At 37.8% G+C, this 17,600-nt stretch overlaps 1 protein-coding gene across 1 annotated transcript in view; it reads right to left on the reverse strand.

Annotated features, from left to right (window-relative positions):
- The window catches only part of LOC110456334 (hemicentin-2-like), a 28,530-nt gene extending 12,174 nt beyond the window's left edge, over nucleotides 1-16,356 (reverse strand). Inside the window, exons 1-2 of the mRNA XM_021507010.1 lie at nucleotides 16,242-16,356; nucleotides 10,995-11,354 (exon numbers count right to left, since the gene is read on the reverse strand). Coding sequence (XP_021362685.1) covers nucleotides 10,995-11,354; nucleotides 16,242-16,299 — 418 coding nt within the window. The 5' untranslated portion in view covers nucleotides 16,300-16,356. The remainder of the gene's footprint in view (nucleotides 1-10,994; nucleotides 11,355-16,241) is intronic.
- Between the last annotated feature and the right edge of the window lie 1,244 nt (nucleotides 16,357-17,600).

The following is a 17,600-nucleotide window of genomic DNA, read 5'->3' on the forward strand; positions in this document are numbered from 1 at the left end:
AAAAAACGTATCGTTTTCGTAACCAAAATCAATCCCAATTGGGAACCTGCACTACAACGCTGTTTTAAATACAAGGAATCGTATCGTTCGTTGTCGGACAAATGTCGACTTCTCAGTGATAATCGGCTACCATTTAGTCGACAAAATGCTCTAAATATGGATATATGTATGTCTTTAAACAATAACATGAAACAGTAACAACATTTGTTCACGGTTACCTATTTACTTCTTGCAGTTGTTACATCTCGTCTAAAACATACATTAATAATTCGTCATTTTGTTATATGCGCAGGGGCGAGTCTAGTAAGGACATTTGATAAGAAATCCAGACCGGAGTTGCGGTACGGAATGAGTGAAACAAAATGTATCATCGCCAGTTTTTATCGTCCACACATGGTGAGCACACCGTATTGTATGGTTCATAGCATGTGTAATAGACCTGGGATGTAAACAATACTGCACATTAATGTAACGCTAAAGAACACACATCGATTTCACGTAGATATCAACAACCATAATATACAAATTGTATACAGTTTTCCATTTCAGGTAATGACGAATACGCTGTCAGCTGCCACTTTTCTGTTTAGCATTCGTCATACCTGATTTACATTTAAATTATTTTCGTCACATGAATATGCCTACAGTGTGTACCCTTAGGTTCATTAACAGGAAGTGGGGTGCTGAACCGTAACAACAAAATCGACACAGTCAATTCACCGCAAGGCCCTTCATTTTTCCTGCTCACACTATACCGCATTTTCAATGATAAATAGTCCATCGCATACAATTGCAATTTCCTACTACGTCACTAAAGTTGGCCCACTACTCATTCCCTAGCCGGCGTATGGAAACATGACATGGACAATCTAGAAACACCATCCCGCATAATAATAATAATAAATAATAATTCGAGGTTCTTTTATACCGCTTCATCACAACTTAGTTCGTAGGTCGTCTCAAAGCGGTTCATAAATTAGTATCCGTGGCAATAGGGCCTTTGCAACCAGCCACTAACTTTCTTTATTATCACTGGGACCACATTCGTTGCAAATATAATCCAAATGTCATACAATTCATAAGCCAATCATTAATATCCATACAACTAGTTTATAAGAAAGTTCCAACAGTATTTAGATTTGGCAAGCTGAGCATGTCGTACAATTCAAAACAGGAGGTATTATTTCGCCATGAATCTGTTTGATGCAAATCTAATCAGAGAATGTTTAACTACACAGTTTATGTACATGGCGATCAGTGGGAAACGCTGTCAAATTGGTTCATCCGCTGGTTCTGTTTTGACAACACATGGTTTTATTTCCTTAACAACTCTCGATAGTTCCAGGCACGTTGGACGCCCTGAATATTCTGACTCGTGTTTTGACAATAATTCTGGCCCATGTTTCCATCTTTACTTGGTGACCATTTCAGACAAATTTAACCCTCGAAAAACATTATCAGCAAGATTCACTTGCTTTCCATATAACTCCTACAGGAGAAGACCCATCGTGTATATGTGGAAATGCCGTTTCTTGGTTTTGATGTATTGCACGATTATACTTTCTGTCCTAAACAAGTTTTTGTCAACAGAAAAAAAATCAGTTCATCATTTTCAGGATAATATTCACTCGTACCGCGGACACAGCCAAAGATTTTCCAGAAGAATAAACAGTGAATATACTGATTGACTTCACAGCTTGAATGTACGAACCGTTCCATGCGTACTTCTTTAGACGAAAAAATGATAAAGCTCTAATTTAACTCCAGAGTCGAAATTATCCGGTGTGAGACAACGATCTCTCTCAAAAACTCACCCATTTCATCAATATTATTTGCTTTCGTCATCCAAGTATTTCTTTGTTCATCTTACACTCTGACTGAAAAAATTCAGTTTATATTGAAGAACGAATGGACACACGAATTGAAAAAGGATTATATACTAAGTGTGTGAAACTCAAAACGATTTGCCTTGTGCATTTTGTATCCAACTCTTTGATCTTGGTTCCAAATGTGTCACACTTAATGTTCCAGTGAACACCATGTGGTCTTTCAAACGGCAATGATCCACGGTGTAGTTCTGATTGACGTGTTTTCGTAGCCTGTTCTTCCAATACGTTGCTTTTTATAACAAACTCACGGTTTATGACCAATTCGGTAAGATGAGAGCTTCCTAATAACGTGAGATCTCAAGTCATGAACATGTTTCATTGCCTTTTCTTTACCTCCCACGTGCTTTAAATATTCAGCAACTTAAGCAATTAGTAATATTGCACAATATTCAAATGATACGGCGTTTTCTTCGGCAGTACGCTTTAATGCGCAGATTGTGCAAATTGGACTACATACGCTTCACAAAGGATGAACAGTCATACGATAAGATGTAGGTTCGTGTGTCATATCACAATCCTCCATCATAAAAACCTCAATACATCACGGTCATCATGCGGAACCTAAATTTGTTAAAAGATTGTTTGCGCTATTTTTTGAAATGGATTCAGAATGTCCATCCTTTAATCAATTTAATCATTTAGACGTCCAAACCACTTTAATAGTCGCCTGGAAATTGTGACATACTAACAGCCAAGACCTGGTCTGTATCTTTTGACAAAAGGCGTTTTTTCATATCCTGTTCTGATTTAGTTTGGGTAAAATTGGACACAAATTCCACATGCAATTGCTCAATAATGTTTCTAAGATGGCCATTCATTTGATAGTCTAACCAAGTGTTGTCCTAACCCCATTCGAATCTCCATCGTTGCCTTGTCATACATTGATAGGCATTACACTTAAATGAATGTTTTGACATATGAACAGAGTTATATTGTGTTTATGTGGGCTTTCCAAACGACCCTTCAGAACCGGACATTACTCTCATCACACAACACGTCAAAATCACGCAGCTTACGAGTAACTTTCCCAGCACACCTAGCACGTGAAGCGTACTCATCAGTCGTGGCTGCAACACACAGTACTTTTTTTACAGACGAATATTGTAACGAAATGGTATGTATTCCATACACTTTGAGCAATGCAACATATTCTCCGTGTCACAACAACAGTTTAAATTAGAAAATACGGTTAATCATTGTATACGGTTTTGAACAATGAGCGCTGCTATCAAGAATGAAGCAAACACCAGATATACAGGTTTATAACTGTAACAATATTTATACATATAAAAACTTATAATACAACTTTCTCACATCTGTCATACACAAACACATTCAAACCTGTAGATTACACAAAATTCAAATTTTAGGGTATTGAACAGGTATATCGTTCCTATTTAGGTGGTCCATAAGCTGACAAAATACCGCAGTCAGTCAATGACGGCCATCATAACCCACGGGTAACATACTGGATATCATTTAGATGTCCACACATGGCATGGATAAGTACCATGCATAACGGTCATTTATAATTGTCCTTACATTGAGAAGTGTAGTTGCCTACGACGTTTTGTCACCGATGTCCGCTCAGGACTGTTTAAGGTTGCCCTTTCATGATTGCATACGTTTGCTCAATTAGGACTACCGGAGCTTACAGTTGTCCACACAGGACTGCCATCCTTTACAGTTGTCCACACAGGACTCTATGAATATATCATTGCCCACACATGACTACATGATTTGATATCTGCCCACACATACAATTATCCTGTCAATGCATACAGAAATTCAGTGCACCATTGACATATCATTTTGCCCACACAGGACTACATCATAACTTCTCTTCAATAGTTGCCCACATAGGACTATTCACTTCGGTAACTTGTCTATGCTAGATCACCGATGACTTTCGGTCCTCACAACAACATGGGTTAGAGCTGTAATAACACAAGTAGCAATATCTAACTACTGTACTCTAATTATGTTTTACCCAATTCATAGTTACAAAACTATAACCAATATATGCATATTGATATATATGTTAATCAAAGTTCCATCATTAATCTATAACTGTTACTATTTGACTTCATATACTACTAATAAGAATTACTACCACATGTACAACGTTTTTCACATTAAACTAGCTAAATCAACTACTGTACACAAGTTTCTCATTAAGGCAAACTCAACACGTTTAAAGCTGTGTCAAACCTGTACATGTAATTCGGTTATGCATAAATAACCGATATCGGCGTGGTATTCAAAGGTATGATATGTAGTCATCGCTCTGAACTGCAATATGTATGTATACGCTTCAAGTACAAACGCATCATATGTCAGGTCATACAATTTAACGTATGGGATATTATAATGCAATTGCACTAATTGCAAACTGTAGTTTTTGTTTGGAAAACTCACTGTAAGTCGTTTGACACTCACGCTATAACATAACTGTGTGTTGTGTTTACATGTACAACTAACTGCGGTTCTACTTATCTATTTGCATTGAAACTGTGTCCAGAAACTTGGTAATTATTATAAATATATTGAATAATTACAAGTCATATTAAATAAAGTAGAACTAGATTATGTACTCACTATACTTGTATATTGAAACTTTACTGAATCTATAGAAATGTGATTGATACTGTTAACATATACTTAATATATCAAAAATATGGTTGGAACTTCCAGAAATAAACACACTTGTATTTCCCAAACACACATCATAACTATGTCAGTCTGATATATACACTCTGCTAAGGAAATCAGCTCCTACGTTGTCTGGTTCTTTGATAGCTCGTATTCGGAACCGATGTAGCTGAAGCTGCAATGATGATCTCATCAATCGTGCGCCGGTTCCTTTCGATTTATTTAGATATTCAGTTACGGATGATGGTCCGTTTCCAAGATGAACTGATGACCGTTTTTGAAACCTGGATATCATACACACAACCATCAAACCGTCCTTCTCAAACTGAATATGCCATTTCTCTGCCTTTGAATTTCCTACTCATGTAATCAACCGGATGCACTACACCATCATCCTCTTGAAGCCAAATTGATTCAATGCCTAATTCAATGCATCCGTTCTGAGTATGAATTTAGTACTCAAATCGTGCAATTTTAAATCAAGGTTGGTAGATAACACATTTTTCAGTATGTTGAAAGTTAAGTCCTGTGACTCCTACCCGATGCATTCATTCGGCTAGCCTTTCCTGGTGAGATATGTCAAAGGCGATGTAATCATTGCGAAGTTTGTTTGTTAACTGTTTTTGTGACAAGTGAAGTTTCTAACTTTTATCATACATCGGAAAGGGCATTTGGAAAAACATCGAATATACGGCAAACCTAAACATCGCAATGTGGTTTCTATATAATTTATTGTGAGGAAAGTAAGCTAAACCATTGATCGTTTTTGTTTCTTACCAGACTTAGTACAAAAAACATCAGTGAACCGTATAGTTTCCTAACATGTATGATACATTACTGACTGTTCTGGTTTCTAATCTATAGGAATCATTACATTTTGTAACAGCAAACGTAATCAATGATATTATTGCTTTACTTTGTCAGTTATTATGAATTGAGATTTAAGGCGGTAATACAGTTTAATACAGATATTTGTATTGGTTTCTTACCAAATATATCACTACTATAGGCATTGCGAATAAGTTGGTGCATTAGCATATACGTTGTTCGCTCTTTAAATTATTGTTGATATTATCGTTATATTCCGTTATGGCGTTTAAGATAAATATTGCCTTTGCTTCGGAGAAGTTAACCAGGTGTAAGTCAAAAAGAAGGCTGCATATTTGGTAAAAATCAGAGACGGAAAAGGACCATTGTACCCCTTTATGTTATGTTATGGTATTAGGAAAAGAACCAAGAGAGAATATACTTAGAAGGATCGACTTTGGTGCATATCCTTAGCGGGCAGAAGGAAGAGTGCAAACACCAGAAATTTTGGTCATCACATACTCGCTGTCCGATGAGAAGGGATCCGATTGCTGAACAATGATATATCGGGGCCAGTTATGTCGGGCAGCATACAGACAATAGCAAGAGAAGAACCGGTTTCAGTAGATTTCAAGACCATAAGACAGGAACAAATTACAATATCATTCTTCCTTAGTTAATATCAAGACGACAACAACGTTCACCTGGCCATTTTTCGTTTTCAGGGACAATTTATTTGTTATTTATTAACAGTTGCATTCCATTTTCCACGTTATAGAATCAATAAGTTCCGCTCGGGAGTGAACACAGCAGGGGTAAATACTGAGTTCACAAAGTTAATACCTCGTATGTCCATCGTTTGCCTGAATGCAAGCCTGGCAACGTCGACGCATGGAGCCTATCAGACGGTTCAAGAATGCTTGTGGGATGGCATTCCAGATCTGTACTAACGTTGCAGCCAACTCAGCCAACGTCACCGGTTGATTAGGTAAGGCCCGTAATCTGCGCTTCATTTCAGCCCTGGCGTGTCCAATGGGCGACAGATCGGGAGATACAGCAGGCCAGGGTAATACGTCAACGTTCTGCTGGGTCAGAAATTCCATCGCGACACGAGCTGTGTGTTGCCTGGCGTTGTCCTGCTGTAGCGTAATGTGACGTTGCTTCCCTTGCACGAATGGAACGACGTGGGTCCGGAGGATCTCGTCACGGTAACGTAGCGCGTTTAAATTCCCGTTAACAACCACCAGAGGCGTTATCCCGTTGGCTGTGATGCCGCCCCAAATCATAACGCTGCATCCGCCGAAAGAACGTCGTTGTACCACACACGCGTCACGGACACGCGTGTTTCGATGGACATGAAAACGTGTAGAGACAACGGCTTGGCCCATGCCAGCTTGAAGCATACCATTACGCCTCGGCATAGCATTAATCACAAATTAAAACGTTATAATGCTGTTTTTACTGTTCACTGGTCTCAACAGAGTGACCCAACAGTTGAAAAATAAACTTTCATTGTCAAATTGGATGGCTGGACGAGAAAAACGTGCAAACTGGTCAACGCCTATAGATAGCAAACTGCACGGGGAAAACTGTCAATGACACCCGGATAGTGTGTATGTGTCATACTCGGTCATGTGGGTGAATTTTCATGTATATACAGTTGGTAATACATGTTCTATAACAATTCCCCGCATGCACACTTTCTTTTTTCCGCTAATATATTTAGTTGTTCTATGTTATTATCAACCTCAAGAGAAAGGAAACAACGAAATCACAGAAGACATTACCGGCTTAGTCCATCTAGGTCAAGGTCACCCTCAATGTATAGGAGATGCAAACTTACCGATCTAGTTCTTCTTGGTCAAAGGACACCACTAAGGCCACGCAGGAGGTTGTTGTCGAGGAAAAGGCATGTCAGACATAGACGATATCACATATCTAGTTCTTTTGGGTTTCGTGATAGGTGTTGCTCTAAATCCTCAGGACATTCACGAAGCTAGTCGGTATTCTTTTACGACACGTCCTCTGGTAGCCATACATCCGGGAAGAATCGGGAATAATCGGGTTCTAACCTCGCAGGTGACATTCCAAACTGTTATTCAAAACTATGAAATATAACGGGAAGTCCATTTAGCTTTCTTTCAAGCAACAGATTAACCGTCACAGGTCTGTACTGCATTGGGCAGAAGGAGAATACAGAGTTTATGTGAGTTGGAATCTGCATGGAAAGGCTCTTTTTCTTCACAGTATAAACTCAAATTGGAAGTCATAACTCATTCCGACATATAATGAGGAAATTAGACGGGCCTTTTGGTGCCAATGAGCTTATGGAAACTTCAAAGTTAAGTTCCATCAAACAGCACCGCTTCCCGAGGAATCTGTGAAATATTCGACTGACAGAGTATTATATAAAGACTTATTGTCTGGGTGTTGAGAGTTTCAGAATGTGCGAGAAATAGATGTGTTGTCTTGATCTCTGGTCTGATGCTGAGCAAGTAAAGGCGGGAGAAGCCTGGTAAGTTTAGAAAACCAGGTATATGGCTGTTGTAGATCCTGACCTCACCGGAAGGTTTTGTTATATATAAGGATAACTGCTGAGTATAGCCTGCTTTACCACACACTTTTAGTACTACTTTCTTGGTTAGCAGCTCACTGTCAGGCAACGTCAACCAACAACGTACTGAAAGGTATCAGATTTCTTTTTCAGCTGTAGTCCTAAGGGTATTATGGTTGCAGATGGGGCGGCAGGAGTGGTATTGAAGATAAATATGATATATTTGATTTTCAGACTTAAAGACCTGTCATCCAATCTAGAGTGTATGGTTGAAGCTATTGGACATCTTCTTGGTGTACACGAAGTGGTCAACATGTCATGCTTGCATAAACAAAGATAGATTCTTGTATTGCCTTGGACACATATGTCAGTAAATGACTTAATAAATCCGGTTTCCTTCAAAAACTGTTCTGAAGTGCAACAGCTTGATCATCATGTTGTCATGCCAGTATTATGTAGGACAGTGGATAAGATAGTAACAGCAAGTGGAATACCTTGGTGGAGCCAGCCGCCGTGACAGAAACAAGTTTTACAGAGGTGAAGTTCTTTTGAAGTCAGATAAGATAAATGAGTTCACCTTGAAACATCAACTACTTGTATGCCTTAAAGCACACATGACAGTTTGGGTAATCCTTTGGTAACTTTAATACGGTCACTTAGCTCTTTCTTGGTTATCCACATCCTGGTTGTGATAATCATAACAGTCAACTAACAGCTGATAGTTTGACTAATTCAGTCTGGAAGTCATAATTTATTTCTTGGTAACCATAGGGTAAATACGGTTACTCTAATCCTCCTTGGTTATCCACATCCTGGTTGTGGTACTCATAACAGTCGACGAACAGCTGGTCAACGTTTGCTGGAGACTTCATCTCCAGACATGCAGTTTACTTCGTCTGGCTGACAAGGACTTATTGTCCGATAAAGAAGGATGTACTGCTTGTTAACCCGAGATTGGTTTCTCGCACCCAGTCGTGACTACGTTCCCTCATTTTCAGAACATTCCATCATAATGTTGAGGGGGAGTGTATTGAGTTATGTCCAGAATGGCAGAGTACACAACAGCATGAATGAAAGAGACTTAGGGAACGGGGTTATGGGAGCAGGCTAGGCGTAGTAGAGCATGACCTGCGCAGTAGGTACTGTGCACATGTGTAGACAATCTGTTCTATACCGATGACCTAGGGAGATTACATAAGTTTAGGCCTGACTTTTAAGACAGCACTCACATGTAATATTAACAGATTAAAAGTTTTAATCACATCGAAGATTCTACCGGTAAGCGCTGTGTTTACATGGACACATGTCTCCTGTTGAACGTATTTACTTCACTGATCACGGATCCGGAAGATCCGTAGTTACTATAAATATAATAAGTAATAATAGATTATATACTAACTATATATTAAATCTGTTGCGGAACTAGACTGGGTCGATCGCCGGCGACCAGATAGCTAAATTGGTTAGAGCGTCCGTCTAGAGTCCGGAGGGTCCCGGGTTCGAACGAAGGTCTGGCCGTGCATTTATCCTCTCTTTCGCCCAACGAAATATACCCACACGAAGTGGTCTAGGGTCTCGTGTGTCTTCGGGGTCTTCGACGACTTTGTTAAAGGAGGGAGGAATGTAGCGGAATTTAACTTTGTCGATCGCAAGTGACAAGGTAGCTTAGTTGGTTAGAGCATCCGTCTACAGTTCGGAGGGTTCCGAGTTCGAACCCTGGTCTTGCAATTCATTTTGTCTTTCTCCTGTTTAAAATGTACACTTAATCTGTAGAAATCAGATTAACGCTGTTAGCTTTTAATACAAAATATGGTTAGGACTTTGTCAGTATATACATGATTTCAACATCCGCGTATATGCCCTCAAATGTCCATCAATGTATGTTTGTTAACCCATTTTACGTGGGTTGTTCGTAAAATGTAGTTACAATGTAAACAATAAGGCACATTCACCACACGACCCTTCATGTTTCCCGCTCACCATGACGCCTATCACATACGCATTGATGATGTGACATCATAGTATTGTTATGACTAAGGTCGCGCCATTCTGCACGAGGCTACCTCCTCCTAGGGGGTAACCCGGTGATCTTCTCCAGCTAAAATGGGAGATACGTCTATGAGGGTGGGACGACTGTTCGTTCACACAGTTTAAAAAAAAAACATTTTAGTATTGCAAAAATAGCATGTGTCCCTACAAAATGGGCATTAAATCAACGACGAGCACATACAGAACATTACCAGTGTATTACATCAACTGCGCGGGATAAATATACAATAGAGCTCTATAATATAATATAATATTTAATTAATATTTTTGGATATTACTATTGTAATACTTTTATTCAAGCGTTGGACTGTTTTTGTATTGCATATATGATGTTTTTGAATGGCGCAGCTTTGTAAGCAAACACCATAATGCGTGCTAGTTTCATTCACGCTAGATGATAATTCATCACCAAAAAAAGCCGCGCAAATCCAAGAAAAAAGTGGCAAATATCGTTTGATTCTGTCTTAATTGGATCAGTGCAGTGTTACAGAGGATATTTCTGATAAATTGTATGAGTGTTTAAATTATTTTCATAGGTTATTTCAACCGATGTATTTTGTATGATTTTGCAGACCTTTGTGGTTTTTTTATTGTAATATAAGTATTTTAAAAAGATGTTCTCGTTTTTTACACATTTACAATTGCATTGTCAAGTCTCACAATGCCCTGCGATATTTCAGTCATGTTTGTTTACATCGGATATTGTGTTCCGGTCTGTGCTGTATTAATACGCTAAGCATTGTGTCCCGTGGTGCATGGCATTTGAAGTCCAATCAACGACACAACTATCTAGTGACAATGCTATGCACATGTTAACACATCAAAATAAATATGAACAGTTATAATGTAAAAAAGCCATATGTTAGTGTTTCACAGGAAAAGTATAGACATTGTACCTTTTCCCCAATTAATCACCATACGTAAATGACATTGACGCAGCCCACCCGCATGTATATTCAACAAGTAAATGCACAGTTCAAACATACTCTACCCAATTTATTTTCAAATCTGTTTATTCTGTCATAAACATTAAATCATCTCACCTATAACGTCCACTGTGGTCGTGTCTGTCTGTGTTGGTGTTGTATTGTCAAAGTTGTCATTTCTCCCCTCACACGTCCATCTGTCCCCGTGACTGTAACTGTTGGCGGGAATCTGTATCCCCAGTGTCCTCATGTCTCTGTTACAGGTAAGTGTGTAGGGTGGTGGTACTGATGGACATCCTGTCCCAAAGTTTATATACATTGTACCTATTCTACCTTCACCATCATTCAGTCTGTAGTTAACAACAGCATTTGACCCTGTGTAGTCAGCTGTCCACTGACACGTGATACTGAGGGTCTGACCGGATACGATCTCGGCTGTAGGAGAGGGACTGACCACCAGGGATAATCCAGTTACACCTGTACAAATGAGAAAAGTGATTATCAAAAGTATGGTATGTGTTAACTATGTTCAGTAGATATATTTAGGCACGGATTGTTAGTTTGGTCCGTGTGGATATTGAGTATATAAATATATAGTCATTGTTGACATTAATTTAGATGTAAGTTTGTTGTACAGAGATTGGTTGCATGTTATCTCTATTTTTACCCCAATTAAACATATCTTGGCTTACGGCTTTTTAAGGTTATATGTCACATTCTAATTATACTGGACGTAAATACTTTTAAATAAAGTATCAAAATTGAACGTTGCCGAACCTATAATCAGTGTTACTGTATTATGTGAACAATACATGTAACTGATCGGTATACGTATGTCTCGTATTAATTAAGTACTTACATGCAATAATACAGACATTCAAGCAAGCATATTTTGCCTAACGTTAAAGTCTATAATCAAAAGCATATCTCAGGTTTGGATTCTTGTCAATCTTTCTAGTATCTTTCTGCCCAATGCTTTCTATTAAGGTAAAACATCATGTGGCTGCTTTGTGTGAACTGTGAACAACCACATGCTGAGTACGTTTTATTATATTTGCATTCTTGATGTTTGTTTTCTACATAAATATATCAACTGAAAACAACTGCCTTTATACTATAAACACACTATGCTTACAACGATACTCATGCAACCAGTCAGCTGATTTTACTCACAATGATCACACAATTCATATAAATACGCATTGTACCTTTTTTCGATTTTTCATCTAGACTGGCATTGATCCTTTTATCTTGCGTGGGAGGGGATCTCTCCTTTAATGAACTTTTCTACCTTTTTTTCATAAGAGGGATTCTGACCTCATTGGCCCCGGTATCTATCCGCCTAATGCGTGTATGACATTATTCCGCTAAATTTGAGGTGAGGAGTATGACATCATCAGGGTTGTGACATCATGATCATCTGTATAATGGTTGACGTTTACCAACCAAGGATAAGAGTTCTTCCAACATAGCCTATAGATCATGAGTAATCCGTAAAAATATGCCAGGAAGATATGCTTCACCTATTGGGTATTTTTGTCTCCTGTTTTCGTTGGAGCTGACTGTACACACAAGTACTTCGCTTGCCCAGACTTTTTGAAAGGTTTTCATGGGAAAACAAAGTATGAGAGTTGTTTGAAATTTTCCAACATGTATATGCATGCCTGAATTATGTTGTCAAACAATTCTTTTTTAAGTCAGAACTAAATAATTAATGCATTCGTCTGTAATTGTCACAATGTACAGTCCCGTCTTGTAGTCGTCACACTGTACAGTCCCGTCCTGTAATTGTCATACTGTACAGTTCCGTCCTGTAGTCGTCATACTGTACAGTCACGGCCAGTTATCCCAATAATGTACACTCCCGTCACTCTGTACAATCTCGTCCTGTAATTGTAACACTGTACTGTCCCCTCCTGAAAACCCCACACTCTACTGTCCCGTCCTGTTATCACAATAATGTACACTCCCGTCACACTGTACAATCCCGTCCTATACTTGTCACACTGTACTGTCCCCTCCTGCAAATCCCACACTGTACATTCCCGTCCTGTTATCCCCACACTGTACATTCCCGTCCTGTTATCCCCACATTGTACAGTCCCGTCCTGTTATCCTCACACTCTACAAGTCCCATCCTGTTATCCCCACAATGTACAGTCCGGTCCTGTTAACGTCACACGGTACAGCCCGTCCTGTAGTTGCCATAATGTACTGGCCCGTCCTGTAGTTGTCAAACTGCACATTCCCGTTCTGTAATTGTCATATTGTACCGTTCCGTCCTGTAATTGTCACACTGTACAGTTACGTCCTGTAATTGCTATACTGTACAGTCCCGTCCTGTAATTGTCATACTGTGCAGTCCCGTCCTGTAATTGCCACACTGTACAGTCCCGTCCTGTAATTGTCATACTGTACAGTCCCGTCCTGTAATTGCCACACTGTACAGTCCCGTCCTGTAATTGCCACACTGTACAGTCCCGTCGTGTAATCGTCATACTGTACAGTCCCGTCGTGTAATTGTCATACTGTACAGTCCCGTCCTGTAATTGTCATATTTTACAGTCCCGTCCTAAAGTTGTCACACTGTACCGTCAATGTAAGGTTCTGTCCTTAAATCGTCACAATGTACGTTCAATCGTTCATTAATATTTCGTAAAGACCTGTCGATGTACATGTATCATATTATTTTCAAAGGTGAAAATGTGTTTGTCATTTTATCAGAAAGTGACAATTATGACTTTCTTTCGTGAAGAAGGCACATTTTACGGACCCGTTACAAAACGGATAGATCTTATTATTTCAGAGTTTCCAAAAAAACTGTTGTACGAATTTCTATGATTTTATTTTCCAAATTGCTAGTGTTGGCAAAGAACTAACACCAGACCGATTAGTAGGCTTTTAACATAATTGCTTCTTTTAGTTCATCTTGCCTAGAAATGTTCATCCTAAATTGAGTTTTAAATAATTTCCAAATAAGCTCATACTTTACTTTGAAGTCTCTAACAGTTTACAGCACAACCCAGTAATGGTTTGTACATTACATTGGGAAAAGGGTAAAACAAAAAAAGTATTCAGGCGTGATTCACATTATTAGTTACAACGTTTATACATTTAAAGTAGAAATTTAGGAAGATGAAAATGATCTGAAGCTAGTATGTCATGACATAAAATTTCAATTTCAAATATGTTTAAAATGACACATGATAAAAAGAAATGAAAAGAAAAAAGGGTTAGGATAGATGGTTTCAGAAAAAAACACCTTCATGGGGTGAAATAAAGGTCATGACGTCATACTTGTATCCCATTATGACGTCAACACTTAAGTTCAAATCTGATCGGCCTTGGCGGCACAAAAAGGCATATAACGTAAAATGCACGCGGCAAAGGGTTAAAGTGCATTGTTAATTTCGGCGTCAATTTTGGTAGGTTCAGTAGTGTGACGTCATAATATATCATGACCTCATTACATTTACAATTTTTTTTGAAAATTTTGTATTGTAGTTCATCGTAACGTAAATATATGAATTGAATGGATTTTTTGATCATGCACATTGCGGCAATGAATAGCAGTAGCTGACCTACATAGCCTGTTGAGCGCGTTAGCGTTAATGAATCCATTCAATCCCCATGTAAACATAGGGAATCAATAATGCACGCCTTTGTCGCCAAAAAAATACATTTAATACGCAATTTTGATTTAAAGATATAATAAAGTTACGTTTTAAAAACTGTCAGTGTAATATATATATATTTAATACATGTTATAAAAAGAAAAAAATCAACGAGTCTTTAGTACTTTCATCTCTTCTAGGAGATTATTATGACGTCACATAACGATAGTCTTAAGAGTACTATTTGTTTAGGATTTAGGATTACTAGTAATACTATTATTTATAAAAAAAATATAACAACAACAAAATAAAATTAACATTGAAACTCTCCCTGTGTGGGGCGAACTCGGGACCATTACAATAGTAATCCGACACACTACCGATGTCACTACTTCACAAACATAACTCTTCTATAGACAAAAACAAACACGATAATGCACATCCTTTCAAATACAGGGGTACTCTCTACCTTAAACGTAACATGAAGTTAGAACATTTTAAATTATTAGTCAAACAGTAGTGTCCAAACGGGCTCTAATAAGTCTAATGAATTCAGCTTCCTTAGCCTCACGTTTGATTACGTCAGAGTTGTTCATTTGATAAATAGGAGATATTTTAAATTTGTCATCAGCGTAAGCGTGTATGTGTTTACTAACCGGTAAAAATCTTAAGCTGTCTGTTCGTATTTGCTGTCTATGTACAGTCATTCTTGTTCATAGCTGATTACCGCCCGATATAAAATTCAGACAAATGTTACAAATCAATGCGTAAATTACATGACTAGACTTACAATGCATATGGTGTTTTTTTAACCTTAAAGCTAAAACTATTTTTGAACTTAACATCGCTTCCTTCTATAATAAGGTTACAAGTACCACAACGAGGTGCAATACATGTTGATACACATGTATTCAGATGATGAATTTCAAATTTCAATCTAGTTAGAATACTTTTAAGATTTTTTGGTTGTCTTTTGCTGTTTGTTAAAGCACAACGATCCTAGACTTTTTTCATACGTTCGCTACCTCGTATCAAATCTTCACATCTGTTCCGGATTACTGGAAATATGTTGAAATTACGAGGGTTGAAAGTAGAAACAAATGGCATCATAGCCACATCATCTACAACAAGAGTGCGGGCTGTTAAAGGTCCCTTTTCAATTGCCATACTTTTACCTTTTTCAACAATATTTTCAGGATATCCTTGAGATTTTAAAAATGCAGTAATTTCATCAAGTGTTTTTTTTTTAATACATGTATATACTACCAACTTAGTTTCCAACAGTTAGCCACTTTTGCCTTACTCAATTTAATAAGGGACTACTCTATAATTAAGGCACGATATTTAAATTAAACGGTTTTCTGTTTTCGCGATTTACAATCAGTGACATCTATTACTATTTATGTGAATAAAACCACAACGCGAGTTTCTATGTATAGAGCGAACGATCAGGAACGTATGACAAACCCTGTAACATGTACGAGAACAAAAAACAAAGTATAGGAGCATAGCATTGAGGCACATAGCATATCATAAGTAAAGGAGTGTATATATATATATGTGTGTTGTTCAATAAACTTCCATTGTAGGTATTTTATTTTATTATAGAATCATACCATTGAAGGTATATGCATGTTATTTACTAGTTGTTACTGTCGTAAATGCACCAGCTACAAGGAAGTAGGGTATCCATAATTATAGCCAGGTGTTATATATTTACTCTCCCTTCACCTTATATAAGTAATCTTACCTTGGAGTGTGGTGATGTACAGCCATACCAAACACTGCAATCGTCTGTCCAGTGTCATACTGACCAGGTCGATGGTCACACAACTGGTGTACAATTTGTTAACGATTACCCGAATACTTCCTGGTCTATTTTGAGAATCTCTGTAGCAGTTATGTCCCTTAGTCCACCCTTATCACTAACATTGAGACTGAAAGGCTTTAACTCGATAAACAAACTTCATTTGGTACACAATTTTGTAAAAGACAAACCCCAGAATATATCATTTATCAAAAACCAAGTAAAACCCCCAGAATGTCTTTACATTTCCACATTCTAGTAAAACTTCTGATAATTTTTATTAATTTAAATGTCACGATATGTCACATATGCATGGAATAAAGGTATACTTATAATTTAGTTCGGCTTCAACCTGGCAAGATCATAATATTATGGGTTTTTTTTCCTTAAAGTCTGTCCAATTTGAAGTAGTAAGTTATGTACGTCTTCTTTTGAAGTCGTGTCGTAATTAGAGAGGTATTTATACACAAACACAAACTGACAAAAGTAGGCTAAGCATACATGATGTGCCTTACTGTGAACCCACATAATAGAAACCATGCGAGTACAAATCCCAGGCTGCTCATCAGCATTTTCGTTTATAAACAACGAAACTCTTCATCTGACCTTTATCCTTTGCACTGAAACCGATTAGACATGCACCAGGTCTAGCTTTCGTGAAGCTGATGATTGTTTTCTTATTGCTTGAATGCCATACATTTATTAAAATTTGTAAACATTGGAGTAAAACATTAAAATCTGCCTGTTGGTCAAAACTTGTAGATTAGATATCGGATATATCCACCGTGTTCGCTTCTCGGCGAGAAGGTTCCTATGTTTACAACCATTCAAACTGTGGCAGATATTGAAGCCCGCGATTAACATATCAAAACAACGCAACTGATAAACCGGTGTAGTGTGTCTAGTGGCGGAATTTATGGAATACTATTTAGTTCACAATAATTATGAAACAAATTATTTCAACTTATATTAATCATTCTTGTTTGTGTGGGAGGAAACCGGAGGTAGCAGTTTTGAGCTTAATATACAGCAAATTGAAATCAGAGTGGTTATCAATCATTAGATGAATTTATGACGCACACATGTAACTACAACCAGAAAACTGGCGTTATGACGAAATCTGCCTTCATAGCAAAATCCATATTATGTAATATTAGAGAAGCTACGATTGCCACTTTAACTTAGAAAAATGTTGAAAGCTTATTCAAAGGTGCATTGTCAAATTAAATATTTGAAGAAAAAAAAAATGCGACCGGATTTTAAATAATATTTTATGTAAATCACGCACCGTATTCACTCTCC

This window comes from Mizuhopecten yessoensis, unplaced genomic scaffold, assembly GCF_002113885.1.
Source record: "Mizuhopecten yessoensis strain PY_sf001 unplaced genomic scaffold, ASM211388v2 scaffold8679, whole genome shotgun sequence".
NCBI lineage: Eukaryota > Metazoa > Mollusca > Bivalvia > Pectinida > Pectinidae > Mizuhopecten > Mizuhopecten yessoensis.